At 41.7% G+C, this 20,019-nt stretch overlaps 1 protein-coding gene across 2 annotated transcripts in view; it reads left to right on the top strand.

Moving 5' to 3' along the window:
* CHN1 (chimerin 1) overlaps nt 1–20,019 on the top strand; it is a 118,100-nt gene that overhangs the window by 32,511 nt on the left and 65,570 nt on the right. Inside the window, exons 4-6 of one of the 2 annotated variants that reach the window (XM_066612265.1) lie at nt 914–969; nt 12,133–12,164; nt 13,625–13,738. In XM_066612265.1, coding sequence (XP_066468362.1) covers nt 914–969; nt 12,133–12,164; nt 13,625–13,738 — 202 coding nt within the window. Of the gene's footprint in view, nt 1–913; nt 970–12,132; nt 12,165–13,624; nt 13,739–19,640; nt 19,788–20,019 lie in introns of those variants that run through there. The other variant, XM_066612266.1, reaches the window with a different exon arrangement.

Here is a 20,019-nt window from a genome sequence, read left to right as displayed (position 1 = left end):
CACCCCCTCAAGTACTTACCATGGGTTCTTAGACCCCCCCAAGAGTTTGAGAACCAAAATCCATTACCTTCTATGGCATAGAAGGTAATGGATGTATACCCTATTTGGAGTGATTCTCAAACTGGGTTGGCACCCACTAGGTGAGTCACAAGCCAATTTCAAGTGGGTCTCCATTCATGTCAATGTGTATTTTATTTTTAATATATTGGACTTGATTCTACCATGGCATGTGACTACATTTGGGGAAATGTTACAGAGCTGTACTTTTAACAGGCTACAAAGATAGTCAATGGGGTTTACTCCCAGGAAAGTGTGGATAAGATTGCAGCTTTTGGGATCTTTGGGGAATTTTTTTGAGACAGATCAGCAACTGCTTGGGAGGGTTAGGATGGTTCTTTAATTTAAATAAATAAATAAGTTTTAACTTTATACTTATTGTAAACTTTTATTTACTTACTTGATTTAATTTTGTTGTATGGGGGTGTTAATTTTCCTGCCTGATGATGCCCCTTCTGGCCATGACAACACATCCAGGTTAATGATATCACTTCCATTGGGTCTGGCAGATTGTCATTCTAAAAAGTGGGTCCCAGTGCTAAAACGTTTGAGAACGATTGCCCTATTTTAAGGTATTTACGGCAGTCTCAGCACTGAACTTTCTGAGCAGCTTTCAGTATAGCAGAGCTAAGCAGTGATTTAACTTTGATGTGCTCTTAAGTTCAACCTACCCTTTAGCCTTTCTCCCCATTCTTAGTAACTGGTGTAGAGATCTTACCCTTCAAATCAATCTGTTCCATTATACAGTGGGAGGGGGTGCCAAACATTCTACACCCAGATGTTGCAGTGCTCTCTTTAAAATCAATTATGTATTGAGCATAAAAATAAAGTCTGTTTTCTCTCTGCCTTCTCCTAGTATATCAGTTGCAACAGGAAGCTCCCCATCCTAGAAGGATTACCTGCACATCTGAGGTGAGTACCATGACAGCTCAAAAACAGTGCCGTCTATTTGAATATTAATCCATTATCTTTCAGTTTATTTTGTAGTTATAACTAGAGTATGTTTTCTTTTTCTGTTACTTTTAACATTAAAATGCTATTAATGTTCATTACAGTAGTTTTCAGTTTGTCTCTGCAATTTCCTGTTTCTGAAATTCTTTTCAGCTACCTTCATAACTGGATTTGTTCTGTTAAACACTGAAGTACTAAAAAGGTACAGGGAGATAGTTAAGCCTGCTGTATTCTCAGGGTAACATGAGGAGGAGCCACTTGTTACTAGAGTTGTATGGGTGGAACCTTGAGCAAGTGGCAGCTTAGGAATGGGCCAAGGTTCACACAAAGATGACACCTAGCATTTCATCGACTACCTTAAAAGCATGTCCAATTATTCAAAACTGGACAAAAATTGCACAACTCAATGCTTTAATAATGGTCCATGTGCTTATGGGGGCGACCATATCCGCAGATCCTATATTCCCGAATTCAGTTATACATAGATGTGGGGATGTGGGCCCTCTTGTGCCCCATGCCCACCCTCCGGAGGTGAGGGGAACTGTGCTCCCCTCACCACCAGAGGGTCTTCTGGCCGTGAGGCCTCAGCCCGCAGCTTCTGCCAGGCTAAGAATGACTTAAAACAGCAAAAAAAAAAAAAAAAAAGCTACTTCCAGTTTCTCTGTGGAAACCAGAAGTGATATTTTTAATGCCTTATAAGGCATAGGGAGGCCTGAGGCAGTGGATACGGCGGCATGCCTTTATATTTAATTTCCACCCCACTTTGAAACACAGGATTTGAAAAGCAGCGTGCAATGAAAAAGGCAGTTAAAACGTCCTTCAGATCAATATGAAAATAGTACAGTACATAAAAATTCTTATTATACAGTAGATTCAAAGCCTTCTGGATTAAAAAAATAGTCTTTGAATGCAGTTTGAAAATGACCAAAAAGTGAGTTGGAATGGTCTTTTTTGTCAATCTGTTGGCCACAAATGCCTACCTGAAATTGGAACATTGTTAACTGACTGTGGGTTCTTATGCTTTAGATCAGGGATTCCTAGCCAGAGTTATCCATACCTCTTGGTGGGGGAGGGGGGGGAAGGAGTTATAGGAATCAAATGAAAGGGGTATGGGGCTCAATCACTGAACAAGTGAAAAAAATGGTTAGATTAGATTTTGAATTATCACTATTATCAATATGAATTGATGAGTTCAGTTCCTAGCTATCCCTATGTAAAGTAAAACCAAGCTATTGTCATCTTTTTGAAGTCACACTGGTACCTAGTATGTTTGGTGGTAGTGATGATTTTGACAATATGGCAAAGGGGGCATGGAGACATATTGGAACATCCATTAGAGGTCTGTAATTTTAAATGGTTAAGAATACTTGCATTAGATGATGCATGGACAAAATAAATTTATAGTACTCTAACCCTGCTATGTGAGCCACGCATAGAAACAGGGTTTTGTGCCTGGATCATCCTTCAGGATCTCAGCGTACAAAAGGATCTCCATGTGGCTTGGGGAGACAGAAGCATATAATGTTGCTTTCAGCATATTTGCTTATTTTAAAGGGGGGACTAAATTCAGGGAATCAAGAAATAGGTGAACATTGCTATCTAGTTGCTTTGGCGGCTCTTGAGAAGAGAGAGGAAAAATGATCTTCAATCTGATTCTCTCTTTTACTCTACTGGACAAAATGACTTACAAAAAGTCAAAGACTGGTAGCTCAAATCCCCATGTCAGTAGTTCTTTTAAATCGGTATTATTTTTAGGTGAATGGTTCTATCTATTCTAAAGCTAGGTCCCGAGCAAACATCAATTTCAATTCTTAATATGCTACAGCGTTAGATTTGACTCGTTATAATATGGCTGCAAAACACCATTCATGCTAAACAGGCATTGAAAATGATTAAAGTTTTAAATTTTATTGCAACACTTTCATCATGCACCCAAGGGAAGGGGAAATTAATCTTCGCAATGTGTTTGTCATTTTGACACAGCCTTAAATACAGGGGAGCATAGTACTGTCATTGCCTTAATAGCTTATACCGCCTTAGATCACAAACAGGATTAATTTACTGAATTAAGTAGGAATTTCTTTGTGCAGTACACTTTCACATGCCAGCTGCAATTCTTCCAAAAATGCCGTAAACCTCTAGGATGAAAGATAAAGCTCTAATGGGTGTGAAATAGTCTGTATTTTTGTAGAAAATACTGGGCCCTGCCAGTATTGATTTGGCAGGCATTTTAGTAGTTAGCTAGCTTACACTGACTCCTGTTCATGAAGATAAGAAATTATCAGAAGAAATTAGTAGTTTGTTTTCCAGGCTATTAATGAGCCTCATAATAAGGCTCCCGCTTTTATGAAATTAGTTTTATGTGGGGGGTGGGGTGGGGGAACCTTATCAACTCTTGAATTGGACTTTAATAAATAGACATTTTTCCTGCATCTGCACAATCCAAACAGTTCACAATTGCCCTGGCCTGTCTAACTTAGATATGAACACAGAAGTAGGCTTCCATGTTCACATCCTAACTGGAAAAGATACTCAGTGTAGAAAAGGGTTCCATAACTACATTTCCATTTGGATTTAGCCACTGGTAGACCTGGACGCCACCAGTGGATATTGACTCAGGGGCTAGGTCTACCCATTGCTTCAAGCTGCCACTCAAAGTGATGGGTGGACTTGGCATCCATCTGAAGATTCTTGGAGGCCACTCGGGGGCTCATTCGACAGGTGTTTCCTCAGGTATATTTACACCCAGGGCAGAACACCACCCCCTGCTCTGTCCTTGGTATGCTATTGATGCTATGCCTTGGTATGCTATCTGGGGAAATGTTACAGACCTGTACTTTTAACAGGCTGCTATGTGTATGCTTTTAACAATGATAGTAAATGGGATTTATTCTTGGGTAAATGTAGTTAGGATTTCAGCCTAGGATTGTTAAAAATTTTCCTGCTTGTTTATGTCATTTCTGGTCATGACATCACTTCCGGTGAGTCCTGAAAGATTCTCATTCTAAAAAGTGGGTCCTGGTGCTAAATGTGTGAGAACCACTGGCGTGGAGTGTTGGGTTATGACTAGGGAGACCAAATCCGCACTCCGCCATCAAGCTCACTAGGTGATTTTGTGTAAGTCATTATCTCTCAGCTTAACATACTTCACCAAGGTTGTTGTAAGAGGAAAAAATCAGGGAAGAACCCACCTACACCAGCCTTGAGAAACCTAGAGGAAAGAAAAGATAGAAATGTAAAAAATTAATCCTGGAGGAACACAAAATTGTCTCTACTTTGCTGAACTTGTTAACTGTTTCATTAACTACTTTCATTGGCCACAGATATGAGGAATGTAATAATTTTGTTTCCAGTAAAAACCAGCTGAAGTCTTGAATGGCCATAAATAGGACTGAAACTCAGATTTAAGATCAGAGTGCCTGTTACTGTTTAACCAGGGGCCTGTATATCCTGCAAAACCTGCCAATTGTTAGATACAGCTGAAGCTCTATGTGGAGGCAGAGAGGACTAATCATTCTTTTTCCTGATGGGTAATGATTTTAAGGCTTCTGGATTGCTGCCACAGGGTTAATGTCTTTTCGAATGAATATATGCATTCTAAACCTAATCTTTCCCTTTTTAAAAATCTATATGCTGCTTTCCTAATCCCAAACGTCTTTCCTGTTGCTCTTCCCTTCCTCACAGCAGCATCCTTTGCATGAGGTGACCCACATCTCACCCTTTGCCTCTGTGCCCACTGCTTCCTTCATGGGTCCTTCTGCCTGTTTCTCAGCTCACTGTTCTTGGAAATCTTCCTCAACGGGGCATTTTGAAGAAGAACAACTTCTTGTCAAATATTTTGTAGCCTTTAAAAGAGCTTTGAAAGCAATTTGGAAGAGCATTCACACTGGTAGAGAGTCAGTCACTAATTCTAATAAAGCTTCAGAATAAAGCAACAGCTATATTAACTCATAAAATTATGGACTGCTATAATTATGGTACAATTCTTAGTGGCATCTGTTGATATAGCAATAAGGGGAATGCCTAGACCTACAGGTGGCTGGGGTTTTATTTCTTTAACACAGCCTAGCAAATAAGTCCACAAAAGCTATGTCCTTTTAAAATATTTCTTAGCCTGCTTGCCTCAAAATATCTGCACAAGTCATTTTTGACCTCAAATAACAAAAAACACAGAGATTTGTAAAGCTGTCATGCCTGGTAGCCTGGCATATTTCATATCGAAGGCTACACTGTCTGCAGCCGAAGTGGCTGTCCATCCCTGCAGAAGAAGGTGGCACAAGGCATGTCTTTGGAATACATGAAGATGGAGATGGTTGAAGCGCTGAAAAACAAGACTTCATTTTATCTCTGTTTGGAATTCCATAGGAATTGAGGTCTTAGATCAGAAAACCAATTAAGTTCATGCTTATTCAGAAATTGGATTTTTGTATATATTAACCTGGGAGGTCCTGCAAGGGTTTGAGAAGCTTAGCAAAGCAAATTTGATCAAGATACCATCTGCTTTACACATGTAACTGCTGTGTCTAAAATATTTTGGGTGTTTTCACAAATGATATTCTAAGAATGCTTTATATCCTTTGTGTGTTTTAGCTTATACAGCAGATTTGTAAAAAAAAAAAAAATGAAGAAAGTCAGTTTAAAAAAGAATAAAATTGTAGCCCAATGTAAGTTTTTCATTTGAATTATAATACAGAGATAGCAGACACGGAGGAATTGCAAACACTGATTTAAGCTTCAGTTGTGAAAACACCCTTAGAGCTGTAAAATGGAAAATTCTAATTTCAGACAATAGTTTCCTGAGAGAGTACTTCAATACAAGAGGCTTAAATCACTTTTCAGGCTTCCCTCACAATATTTATGTGAGCATTAATGTGGAAGAGAAGTGTTTTTAATGTGAGTGAGCGCTCTGACAGGAGCACATTTTAGAGTTGTGTTCCAAATCAAGGCAGCTCCATCGTGCATGCGGCAAACATGATTGCTGCATGTACATTGGACATTGTGGGCAACATACATGCAATCACACACATGTCTGGGAACCTTCAATTCTACATATGTTCGCTTGCATCTGCAGGGGATATGTGTGTGTCGTCGTCCCCCTTGGATACCAAAAACCATGGATAAAAGGGAACCTATATTTACTGTGGCACCAAGGACTCCTGTCTCTTTCTTTGCAGCCTGTTATGGAACACTTGATGAGGAACGTGAGAAGCACTCAGGTGGAACACAAGAGGAGGGAGAGCAAGAGAATGCTAACAGAAAGTAGGAAGCTTCATGCTTCCTATTAATGTTCTGGCTGTATCCTTCCTCTGGCATATTGGCTGACTGCTTCTCACATTCCTTGTCAAGCATTCCATAACTGGCTGCAAAGGAAGAGACAGGAGTGTTTAGCGCTACAGTAAAGGAAAATAGATAAGTAATGGGTACGCAGGGTAGAGAAATGTGGATAAGTGTATCTATGGATATGGGATCCACAGATATGGTGGGACACCTGTACTTAGTGAGTCCAGTTGTGAAACATTCTCTGCTGTATAGTGTACTAGCTCTTTTGCTTTGCTTTTTTGATCTTGCCTTTAGTAAGACTTTCTCTAAGGCTGCGGTTTTCAACCGCTGTGACATGGTACACTGGTGTGCCGCGAGGCTGCCTCAGGTGTGCCGCAGGATCAGAGGAGGCAGGCAGCAGCTACGTGCCCACGTGCGGGAGAAGCAGCTGCTTTGAGCCTCCTGCGGCAGGCAGCGCAAGCAAGGGAGCAGCCAGGGAAGGGGCTGGTCACGACCACTTTGCATCCCACGCAGCAGCTGAAGAATCCGCTTGGAGCTTGCTCCTGCTACTGAGCACGACTCAGGCTGCAACTGATCCTCACTTTCCTGGGAGTAAGCCCCGTTGGCTACTATGGGGCTTACTTCTGAGTAGACATGCATAGGGTTGGGGAAGAAGGAAGTTGTTGCCTGCCTACATGCTGATTGGCCAACCAGAGAAGCCTGGAGGAGCCAGGAGGTGGGAGCTGCGGAGTGAGTGAGAAGAGGGAGCCAGAAGCAGGCAAGCAGGTACATAGCGAGCGAGTCTGCTGAAGCCCCCAACCTAAGGTTTCAGGGTCCCTGAAAGTCCCTTTTCCTTGCTAGTTTGCCTGCAACTCCCCAAAGCAACCCTCCCGGCACTTTGGGGCTTTTAGAGGAAGGGCGCTGGGCCAAAATCCTATCTACACTTTGCTGGGAGTAAGCCCCATTGACTATAATGGGGCTTACTTCTGAGCAGGCATGCATAGGATTGGGCTTTTGGTTGCACCCTTTTTTTCAAATGTACAAGCAGGCAATTGGCACTTCTCTCTCCTCTTCTCCCCCACCCCACCCCCTTCCCCAGGAATATTCCCCCCCCCAAATCTCACAATCACAGTTAGCAACTCTCTTTCTGTCCCTCCCCTCACTTGTCAGCACCTTCCAAAGATACAGAATCACTGCCTCACATTCTCTCTCTCTCTCCCGCATCCCCAGATTCATCCTGCACTTGTTTCAATCATGTCTCCTCACTGCCCCTCACCCACATTCTCCACTATGCAATCAACCTGCCCTGTCTTTGCCAACACTTTCTGGCACTTCTGATAAGAATTTGAACATAGAATTTTTCCTCCTTTTCAGAAACCACATATACTTCCCTCTCCATGCTTGTCAATTTTTTTTGTCATGTAATGATTTAATTGTATTAATTTTATTAATTCAAGATTAACTGTAATGTAGTAATTTAATGTAAGTAAAAAACTGGTAGTGTGCCTTGACAATTTTAGTGCCTTGTCAGTGTGGCGCGAGCTAGAGAAGGTTGAAAATGGCTGCTCTAAGGGCTTACGAGCAAGATGGTGGGAGATGGGGTGGGGTGAGATATTCTCCAAGTAATTTAATTGTTGAGTTTTGTAAACCAATTGGAAATAACAGAAAGTGAAATCTAGGTGCCATTATAGAAAATTTAATCTGTTAACGTGCAGTAGAAGAAGCATCCATTTCTTTGTTACCCTTTTGGAAAGGAACAGAAAAAAACCTAAGGGGAAAAAAGGAGAACAGGAGGAAAAAACAGTAACTACTGCAGCATTTAATAATGTTGTTCAATACAATAATCTTCATGTAATTCAAATCTGGAAATTATCTAAGGGCGCAATCCTAACCCCTTATGTCAGTGCTTTCCACCACTGGCACGGCGGTACCAATGGGACATGTGCTGCATCCTGCAGTTGGGCGTCACTCACAGAGGCCTCCTCAAAGTAAGGGAATGTTTGTTCCCTTACGTTGGAGCTTCATTGCCCTTATGTCAGGGGTTAGGATTGTGCCCCAAAATGCTTTTCTCTTCTGTTTCCCCAACATAGCTCCATCTAATGCAATCTCAGTCTCTCACCTATCCATTAGAAAATGCAACACTTACTTTGGAGATGAACCCTATGGAATGAGTGCTGCCTCTTATTTTGGTGCTTCAGCTCCAAGCTAGCCAGGCAGACAAGGAGATATGTATTGTGGCATTGATAGGGCTTGCCCATGAGGAATCAGAAGTGGGATTTCCTAACTAAAGGTTCCGATATGAAGGACATTAACAAGGAGAGGGTGGGAAGACCAGAGGGCAATAGCACTGTTGCATATGTGACACTAAATTTTGGGAAGGGTCCATAACTTAATGGTAGAGCATAAACTTCACATGCATAAGGTTCCAGTTTCAAGTCCTGGCATTTCTGGGTAGAGCATGGAGAGCTCCTTCTTTTTCTGAGAAGATTCTGTGTCTGAAACCTTGGAGAGCTGCTTACTGCCAATCAGTGCAGACAGTTCTGACCCTGATAAACCAAATGGTTTGCCTCTGTAAGGCAGCTTCATTTGTTCTCAGTCTGAGATAGTATAAGGGCCATTCCTTGTTCAAGGTTATAATGGTGTAGCTGAGGGATCTGGCACTCAGAGACACAAATTTTTAACATACCCTGGGGTTCAGATGCCTCAGTATCCACCATTGGGGGTGCAGGTTGGCACCCCCTCAAGGTATGGTACCTAGAGCAATTTACCCCCCTGTCCCTTGGCTATGCCACTGCAAGGTTACGTGAAGCTTAAGCTCTTTGTAAACCTTCACAAATACCGCTTCTATTTACGAACGTTTTTATTACCTGGTTGTGTTTTACACATAAAATTGTGCTGTAGTTAATGGATTTACTGTGAGCATTGTCTTGGCTGATACATCAGTATTAAAAAACTTTAAATCAAAGAACTGTATAGTTTCATGAATGGTTCTAAGATTATAAAGTAGCAGTTTAATTATATTACATTTTATTATGGTAAATTACACTGAAGCATAGGTCTTCTCAGACAAAAGAACCAGACTATGTAACAATTTTGTAGATTATATAAATGAAAAGAAAATACTTGGTGATCCAACTGATTTAATACTCATTTCTAACACAAACTTTTTCTAGGTGGTTTTTTAAAGCTAGCTACTCCATTGCTGTTGCATAGCTGCTTGCCTGCTTTGTTTGTTTGTTTAACATACAGACAGATATATGAGTTGCCCTTTGCTGTCACAGCTGGGCTACGCACCATGAAGTTAAAATAATCTTAAGTGAAAAGATATCAAGTGAACCAAATGATTGAATTAATTAACACGGCTTTCCCCCTTCTTGGTGTGTAAGAAGACTTTGCCCTAATGTGGTGCTAATTGTAGCAAGGCCGCAAAACAGCCTTGTCCTAATCAGACCTTTGTAAATGGTCAAGAAGTTGGGCATGTTGCCCATTTAAATTGAAAGGGAATCATATGCATAAACATAACCCAATATAACTGTTTGAATGTAACAACATTGCTAAATGAGGCTGCTTGTTGTTTATTTATTTTTATTTATTGGATTTATATTCCGTCTTTCTCCCCAAAGGGCACCCAAGGCGGCTAACAATTGAGATTAAAATATGAAGCAAGATAAAATACAAATAAACATTAAAAAAGAACAATTAAAAACAATTAAAACCAGATAAAATGCAGTCAGCAGATAAAAACACACATAATTTATAAAAGCAGCCCTTATAGGGCCTCAAAGTCTTTCCTAAATAAAAAAAGTCTTCAGGCTCTGCCAGAACGTCAATAATGAGGAAGCTGTTCTCAACTCAAAGGGGAGGGGAATTCCACAGTGCAGGCGCCACCACTGAAAAGGCCCTGTTTCTGGCCGCCATCCCCTTCACCACTCTCAATGATGGCACAACCAGCAGGGCCCCTTCTGATGACCTCAGAGAATGGACCGGACTATATGGAAGAAGGTGGAATCTCAAATATGCTGGTCCCAAGTCGTTTAGGGCTTTAAAGGTCAAAACCACCACCTTGAATTCAGTCCGGAAACAAATGGGCAGCGAGTGGAGTCACCCGAGTAGTGGCATGACAGAGTCAAACCACCGACCTCCAACAATTACATGAGCCACCGCATTCTGCACTAGCTTAGCTTCTGGACCGTCTTCAGGGGCAGCCTTATGTAGAGCGCGCTACTAATCTTGATATCACCATGGCATGGACCACCGTTGCAAGATCTGCATGAGATGGGTACGGCTGCAGCTAGCACACCAGCCGGAGCTGGGCAAAGGTGCTTCTGGCCACGGCTGACATCTGGACATCCAGGAGGAACTGCAAGTCCAGGAGAACCCCCAAGCTGTGAACCTCTCTATATGGTGATGTCTAGTTTGAAGCATTGTTCATGAAACGCCCAGTCTTCTGATCATGCAGTACAGCTGTATTCATTTTGTATGGAAGGTTTTTTTTGCAGTAAAAGAGGTTTTGAGTTGTCATTGCCACGATCAGACTTTCATTCTGATAGTGCATGGTGGGGGTGTTTCTACAGCACCTTTTAATGTGCATTCACAGTAAATATTCTTCTGCACACCCACCTTTTAAAGTAGGTTATGAATATTCCTGTGGTTGGAGATGGTGGATGGGGAAATGAAGACAGAAAGATGACTAGCTGGCAACTACCAGTACGAGAAATAATCAAATAAATGGCACTGGCGTGTGCGAGTTCCTAACTAAGCTCTCATACCTACTTTCCAATATATACATGTGCATTCCTTTAGATTCGGGTCTGTTACACAGCATAAGGCTTGTAGCCCATTTCCAGCTCAATTTTCTACTCAGATAGCCTCCACAGGTTCTTGCCCTGCTCCTTGGAGTGACTGGTGTAGGTCCACATAGGTTCATCATATAGGCAACTCGGATCTCCAGAGACTTAGTGGAGAAACTCTGGCTTATGTGGTCTACTCCCCATGCTATGCTGTGTTGGCTCTGTTTTTCAAATGCTATCACAGTGTAAGTAAGACATTATGGAGCCAGGTTTCAGAACAGATGCTTGGCAATGTTGTTGAAGAGGCACATTGTACTTTTGAGAAAACAATTTTTGTTGAGAATGCTGAGAAAACATGCTTTTTCACATAAGCATGTAACAGTACATTAATGTTTTATTTCAGAGCATATATCCCTTCTTTCTTATATATGTGCATACACCTTCCGTTACCTCCCCTCTCCACATACACACCCCTAATTCTTTATCAGCACAAGCTTAGTTGAAATCCAGACAGAGCAGCCATTTTGATTGGATTCCCCTTGCTTTCATTTGCTTCTCTATTCTGTTTTCATCATTGGGAGGGAGTCCTCGAGTTATGCCTTCCTTGTGTTGCACAGGGTTATTCCATGCTTTCTGTAGTTGCCAAACAAGTGCTTATGTATGCAGCTGTTTAGATAATGGTGTACATAGGGAAATTACGTCGTTCCTATTATGCGGTAAACCTCCATTTCAAAAAAAGTGTGAAGTGACCCTTAGCAATATAAAAACCTTCTTTGAGATTGTAGTATTGAACTCAAGAAGTTAATTTTTCAGTTTGACTATACAGAGCCCAGATTAAAGTTATCCATTTTAGAAATTCTTTATTGATAATTCTCTCTTTATATACAGATTATCTTACAGGTTAAATAGGGTACCTTGTAGAATGGTTCAGCAGTGTTTCTTAGGTGGTAACTACTGGAAAAATTCTAAGGTCTGAACTCTTGTCTAGCTATGACAATGCATCACAAATGAAAATGATTTTTATATCACTGATATTGCTGAAGTAAAATGTTGGTCCTCTCTTCTTCTTCAACAGGTAGTGAACAGACCAAAATACTATGGACGAGAGTAAGTAATATGCTGCTGTGAATTAGTTGCTTTTAGTGAAGGACAGATATAGGAAGACTAAAAGTACCAGAACTGTGCCCATGACTACTCGGAGCCCAATCCTGTGCTCGTCAGCATGGCTCTGTGCCACCGAGCACAGTTGCAAACGTGCCGTAAGTCACGTTCACGGGGCTCTCCGCCCGGTTCCCACCCATGCTAGCCCAGTGCCAGGCGGTCACCCAGTTCCCATGGCTCAGAGGTCTCCTGGACCGCCGACCAGTGGCACAGTAGGTGGGGGCAGGGGTGGGGAGGAGGGAGACCAGCAGGGGTGGAGAGAGGGCAGGGGAGGGAGGAGGATTTGCGGAGCTCAGCTCCGCAGGATCCAAGGCACTTGGGGAGGGCTGCACGCCCTACACGAGCGCCTTTTCCTTACCATTGCAGGGCTGCTTACCTTACTCGGTGAAGGGGACGAACGTCCCCTTCTCCTGAGGCACCTTCTGCAGTAGTGCGGTAGGTGCAGGATCCGGCAGCAGCCTTCCTCGGTGCTTCCAAGTCTGGGCGTCCCGGGCAGCTCAGGATTGGGCTGTCAGAGATTTTTACCATGAGCCCAAAGAATAATTTGATTTGTCTTAGAGGATTCAGTAACTATTCCAGAGAAGAGATTATTTTGTAAATCATTAGTTTCAGTGTAGGCTATCTTTTGCAACTAGGTGTAGGTCATAGAATGAAATTTTGATTTGCACGTTCTCAAGACCCAGTCCTATCCAACTTTCCAGTACTGATGTAGCCCCAAGATAAGGGAACAAACATTCCCTTAGATTTTTGACATTCTCTACCATAAGTATGTTTTTAAAAGCTTTGCATGATGGTAATGGTACATTGCTTTTTATATTTTATGACTTAAATGCTTTTGAACAAAGGTGGTTCCATGCAGTGTGCAGAAAATTAGTATTATTGGAGAAAGGGAGGAATTATGTTCATTATTGGTACAAATATATGTAAATGATGTAGATTAATATAGAGATGATTATTCAAATTTTGTTTGCCCTTAGGCTCTTGGCACGCTGTCAGATTGGCTCTTGTTGTGAAGTGTGTGCAACCTTAATGCTGAATAAGAAGCTACAATGCAAGGCAACCTTTTTGTAAGCCAAAACGATAAGCGGTGCCTCTTAAGAACAGATTTTACTTGGTCTGTAGGGACGGAGTACCCGTAGGCTTTATATATCTATAAAGACATTGATAACTTAGACCTATCCTACCTACCAGCTCTGAAAATAATCAAGCCAGCCACATGCTAAATAGAGAAATTAACATAATTGGATTCAAGGCTGACTTTAGCTTGCTGTTTCTTTCTTGGGGAAATAAAGATGTTAATTTTGCAATTAAAGATCCAAAGGCTGAAGGTTTATGTGTTTCTGTGTTTATGGTGTGTTTCTTGTTTTCCTCTTAATGTGATGATAAAGATGGGCTTTGTTTTTCAGGTTTCATGGGATGATATCAAGAGAAGAAGCAGATCAATTATTGAGTGTAGCAGAGGGAAGTTATCTTATTCGTGAAAGCCAACGGCAACCTGGAACATATACTTTGGCGTTAAGGTCTGTAATTAATATTTCATTTTTAGACTATTAGAATATTTATGAATGCTCTGGGGAATGGTACTGGGATTAGCTAATTTCTAATTTTATTTATGAAATTTCTTGAAAGAGTCAACATATCACTGAATTATGTTTTTAAGGCCTTGTTAAAGTTCTGATATCTTCAGAAGGCACTTAACAGGCAATTGAGATGGTGGGGCATCTGATAGTGAATTCTTTGTTTTAGATTTTTCTCTCATATTCTCCCTCCCCTCTAGCTCTGCTTCCTTCTCTCCTCCTCTGTTGCTTTCATCACACCACTGAAGCTTAGACTGTAAGCTTTTTAGTAAGGGCCTGCCTTCCCCTGCCCTCTGAATTATTCTGTAAAGCATTCTGTAAAGCATCATGGATGTGGATGATACTGTATAGGTAATAATAGTTCTGTCAGCATCTGACCAGAATTGAACACTGAACCAGAACTGAAAACCAGACACTTTTCTGGGTTTATAGAGATTTCTACCATGCTGGGTCCTGGATTTTATGCACCTGTAAAGCAGGCAGGTGAGAAACTAGCACTGGTGGAAAGACTGGCACTGCTTCGTTGGTGGGAATCGGATGCTCTGGAACAGTGCAGCTTTTATCTGGGGGAACTCTGTGTACACTGAAGTGAATCTAAACGCCAGGCTCTAGTCATGCAACAAGAGTGATAGTTCTCTCAATTCCTGGTAACTGAAGCACCTTTTGAAGTGATGGTTCTCTTACATTTAGTGTGGGGAGATCAACTCTCCGTTAATTACACCAGCACAGAATCTCTTGTGGCGCTGGTGTCTCTTGTGTCTTCCTCAGATTGTGAGCCCCTTTGAGATAAGGAATCATTTTTGAAATGCCTTTTGCTTTGCAATCTGCTTTGTGAATCGTTGTTGTTGTTAAGCAAAGTATACATATTTTAAATAATTTTTAGAAAGTTAAAACAATAAAGTGTGTTTCAGTTGCCCAAATTATAAGGGTTTGCAACTGTGATGATTAGCAATGAGGTATTGGAGTTCAGGAGTTTCTTGGAATGCAACATTATGAGGTTTGAAATTTTGTAATTCTGTGAATCTTAATGAATGTAAGCTTTTTCTGTTTCAGCCTTTCACAGTTCCTGAAATACAGGGGGCCCTCATATCCATGGATCCTGTATCCATGGTTTCACGTATCCATGGATAAGGTTGCCCCCTCCGCACCCTCCACCCTCCGGAGGCTAGAGGAGCTGCCAAAGTGACAGCTTTGACAGAAAACCAGAAGTGATATTTGTCAGCTGAAAACAGCCATTCTGATACCTGCTAAGGCCACCAGTGGATGTCTGTGGCCTCTGCGTGGCTCAGAAGCTGCTCCAAAGGGTCCAGGCAGCGGGGATGGGCATTTGCTTTTATCCATGGTTTCAGTGACCCCTGAAGGGTTCCAGAACAGAACGGAACCCCCAAAGATAAGGGGATCCTACTGTATTTCAGTATACAACTTCAGTGTGTGCAAAAGTTTTGTTTTTTTTAAAGACATACAGTTTAAGAGACTATTTTTATATTATCTTCTTTATAACTGGTCAGAATTCTCAGTCGGTTGAAGCCAGAAACCATGTCCTACATCAGCTTAAACAAAAACCTGTCAAAATGATTATCTTTCATTTTGTTCGAAGGGATGAAACATCTTAACTAAAGTCATCCATCTCATTGTCTAGTTTATAAGGACTTGTGCTCTTGGCTCTTAAATTTTTGCTTTATGTATAGATACCCCTTTTCATCTCTCTTGAAATTTGCTGCTGCTTGAAATTGATGAGACTCATGTTTGCTGTTGGAACTGTCATCTTAAATCATCCTCAGCCGGATTATTCAGGAATGCAGACCTTTTAATAATAATTTACTGGATCCAGTCTTGTGAATATTTTTTCTCTTGCAAAACAAGCTGTGTTTTGGAAATTAGTATGGGAGTGTCCTATGAGGGAGAAAAGCCTTTTCCTAGAAAATTTATCACATTTCCAGTTATGTGTTATGATACTTAGGGCGCAATCCAAACCTGCGCTGGAGAGGGCAAGCCAGGAGGCTTGCGCTGCATCCAACGCAGGTTCGTTGGCTGCAGCAGCTCTGCCAGGGGCAAGGGGAAGCTCTTCCCCTTACCCCTGGGTAAGGGCTGCTCACCCCAATGGGTCTCCTTGGACCTGTGCCACCTCTGGAGGTGACGCAAGTCAGAGGAGAGCGGAGCAACTTCAAATTGCTCTGTGCTCTCCAGGGACAGGGGTTGGGATCCTTCATAACTGCTGGGTCCCAGCCCCGCCCCTGGCTCCCCGTGTGCCCGCCCCCAGGGCTGCGCATCACTCACCCTCTTCCCACCCAGAAACGCCCCCCGCCTCCTGCCCGCCCCCACGCTTACTGTTGCTGCTTGTGTCAGTGCAGGTGCACTGACACAAGCGGTGGTGAGGAAGCCACCACGGAGACTTCTGGCAGCCTCCACGTGTCGGTGCATCTACATGCGGCGATGCAGCTTCCTCCCACGGAGACGCAGATGTGCTTTACGGCATGTTTGCGACCCTCCCAGGGGACTTATGCCAGCCTATGTGCTGGTTAGGATTGCGCCCTTAGCCAGTAGAACCAGAATGCAATTATTCTTTCCTAAAATGTTTTCATATATATTTTTAAATACATTGGCTTCATATTGTAGAGTAGGTTGAAGCACCCACCATTATAATTTTCATTGTGGCTAAAGTTGATAGGAACATTTACCTGCTCATATCCAGTGATGTAGTACTGTGAGATGACAAAAATCTGGTATATTCATTTCTTCCTATCTGTTTGCTCTGTTCTTGTGAATTTGCTTATCCTCAGGAACAAGAGTGCAACTCGCATCGTGCCAACCTCTGCTTGTTCTCGGCTTTCTGCAGTGGCCATTCTGAGAGGGTCCACTGATAGTATTCCTTACCAGGTCAACTATCCCTTCCCCAACCTCACTGATCCTATAGGATCAATTATTTGGTATCTGCTGATTTGGTATCCACTGGATTTTTCAGGAACCTAACCCCAGCGGATAACAAGAATTGACTGTATCTACAAAGTTTTGAATACATTTAAAACGTAAAATAAAATAAAATATTCTGTGTAGGAAGCAGATACTGCAATACAGAATCACTTAGATGCCCAGTGTTAGTAAATGAACCATCCAGATTTGTATTTAGACAGTAGCTTTGCTTCTAAACAAGAATCGAAGAGGTCTCTTCTTTCACGCTAAGGAGAACTTTGCCACACATTATGATCAGGTGCAGTTAAAGTGAGGAAAGTTGTCATTCATTCATTCATTCATTCATTCATTCATTAACATTATTTATATACCGCTTTTCAACTAAAAGTTCACAAAGCGGTTTACAGAGAAAAATCAAATAACTAAATGGCTCCCTGTCCCAAAAGGGCTCACAATCTAAAAAGATGCAAAAGAATACCAGCAGACAGCCACTAGAACAGACACTGCTGGGGTGAGGTGGGCCAGTTACTCTCCCCCTGCTAAAGAAAGAGGAGCACCCACTTGAAAAAGTGCCTCTTACCCAATTAGCAGGGGTCATCTGTATTCACTCTATGTCGGGGTGTCAAACTTAAGGCCTGGGGGCTGGATGTGGCCTGCAGAAGCACTCTATCTAGCCCCTGGGCTTTCGCAGCTCCACCACCAGCTGCTCTCAGCTGCTGAGCTGTTCTGAGACATCCCTGCTGCAAGGGCAGTTTGTGTGATAATTGGGCTCTCCCAGAACTTGAAAATATAACAAAGATTTGCATATTTTCTCTTCCGTCATTTGCAGCTAATGAGTTCCAAAGTGAGAAAGTACTTCTGGTCATCAACTGCTTAATGACATCTTTTCCTATTCAATGACATCACCCTCAGTAGGCATCATGGATACTATCTGGCCCACAGTTTGATACCCCTGCTCTATGTGTTGTCTTAGCTTTTTGGAATTTTCACACTGAGGAGTAGCCCAAGGTCATAATCTGAACTAGCTACCAGTGATTCTCATAGATGTAGCACTGGAACCCACTTTTTAGAATGAGAATCTGTCAGGACCCACCGGAAGTGAGGTCATGACTGGAAGTGACATCATCAAGCAGGAAAATTTTTTAACAATCCTAGGCTGCAATCCTACCCACACTTACCCAGGAGTAAGTTCAAATTACTATCACTGTTAAAAGCATATACATAGTAGCTTGTTAAAAGTACAGAGCTATAACATTACCCCAAATGCAGTCACATACATGGTAGCATCAAGTCTAATATATTAAAAATAAAATATTGAAATGAATGGGGACCCATCTGAAATGGGCTCTTGACCCACCTAGTGGGTCCCAACCCACAGTTTGAGAAACACTGAGCTAGACATTTCTGACTGGAAAAAATTGGGCGTACTTATTCATATAGAATATTTGTTTTTAGAAAACAAGTTAGCTTTTATTTTTCCTCATCTGAGGTCATTTGTAACTGGGGAGTCAAGATACATGCAGGTGACATCAGTCTTGCTCTGATGGTAGATCAGAACAATTCTAGAAAATAAACATGTACATTTTGTGCATAGCTATATGGTTGCAATAGAACAAGATATTTGTAACTGAAGGTCTGCTGCCTTTTTCTTTCAGCTGGGCTTTTAGCATTCCAGTAATCGCTTTATCCAGCAGGAGGCAGTAAGTGCATGGTAGGGGGAAAAGAGGAAGGTGGGGGTTGTTCATGTAATTAAAATGTCACTGGGCTTAGCAGACCAGTCAATATGTGTTGATGGGCTGGTTGTGGTCTGTAGGCCATAGTTTGAGGAACCTCACTTTGAAATGTCACTACATGAGTAGAGGTGTTTGAAACAGTATTGTTTGTTTTACTCAGAAGTAAGCCCAGTGAGACTTAGGCTGTAATCCTGTCCTACTCTTTGGAAACGAATGCCTCTACACATGAGACATGACTCAGATGATGTGCATGTGGAAATGCTTTGCCTAAATACAAGGCTTCTTAGGTTCCAGTCATAGATCTTTTCTTTCTCTCTTTTAAGAAGAGAGAAGTTCTTCCTGCCAAAAGCTTCTGATTATTGAACTATTTAGGCTGCAGTCCTATGAACACTTTATGAGTACACCTCATTGTGAATGTGAGTAAACTTGTACGAGATTGAAGTATTTTGAAACGATAAAAGCTGAGGTAGGGGTTCAGCTGAGAGACAACTGACACATTTTTGGTTTGGGTTCAGTTTTGGTTCACTGAAAAACCCTCTTAAATTCAGTTTGACTCTGTAGTTTATTCAGCACGGGCCACTTTTAACTGTTGGGTTGTCAACTTCATGAAGATTCCAAGAAGTCAAACATAAAGATATCTATCTTTCAAATGTGTGTCAGCTTAAAAAAAAAAATCTGCAAGCAATTCAATTGAACAAAAGTTGTCTTGATAGAAATGTTCAGATATCAAACTGACAGAAGAAGATGGAGACAAACATGATATATAAACATGAAAATTTTGTACAGGATTTTAGAATAAATGCTTGCTGGCTGGTTTCTCTCAAAAACATTCTAGACATCTGTCAGGATGAAAAGAATATGATTCATTCTGTAATTGGCCAGAAGAGAGGGGGAGAGAGAGAGAGAAAGAGAGAGAGAGTGCACTTACTAAATATTAAGTAGGAGTAGCTATGTACTGCTGTCCAACATATTATTTTATCTGAGCCTCCACATCAGCAATCTACTGAAAAGTGTGAACCCTCTAGGAAGGAACACTGTCACTTCCATGTTCCTTAGTGCACCACGTGCACTGTACTCTACCATGAGCTGATATTCCATTTTTGGATCACAGCTGATGTCAAGATAAAGCAGTCCCTAAAGACTGACTCTATAAAGTACTGTAATTATTTTTCAAGGTTGCTTACTCTGGGAGCTTAGCAGGAGTCCCTCTATAAGAAATATCTACCATTACTAATTTTCGTCTGCAGTGCACAGCTGCAGAGGAGTGTTGGATGTACTCTTAGATGCATCCTTGTTCCTCACAGGGGCAATGACAAAATGCAACAAGCCTCTCTATTGCCCTGTATGAAGTAAGAATTTATCAATGTATGCGTATTTGCACCACTTTGTTTTGCTATACTGATCACTCTACTCCTAATGACTGGTTTCTGGGTGTGTGTACTGACTCTGTTGAAAAGCATTGCTTTTGATGTGCTATAAAAGTTCTGTCTGTGGTGTTGGACCTGTGATGGACCCTTTCCTATATGCTTGCCATTGCTTAATGTTGTAGCCATCAAAGAATGAGCATGAATGTTTGAATCA

This window comes from Tiliqua scincoides, chromosome 1 (genome assembly GCF_035046505.1).
Source record: "Tiliqua scincoides isolate rTilSci1 chromosome 1, rTilSci1.hap2, whole genome shotgun sequence".
Classification (NCBI taxonomy): Eukaryota; Metazoa; Chordata; class Lepidosauria; order Squamata; family Scincidae; genus Tiliqua; species Tiliqua scincoides.
The sequence above is the reverse complement of the archived record's forward strand: the minus strand, read 5'-3'. Positions and strand labels throughout refer to the sequence as shown.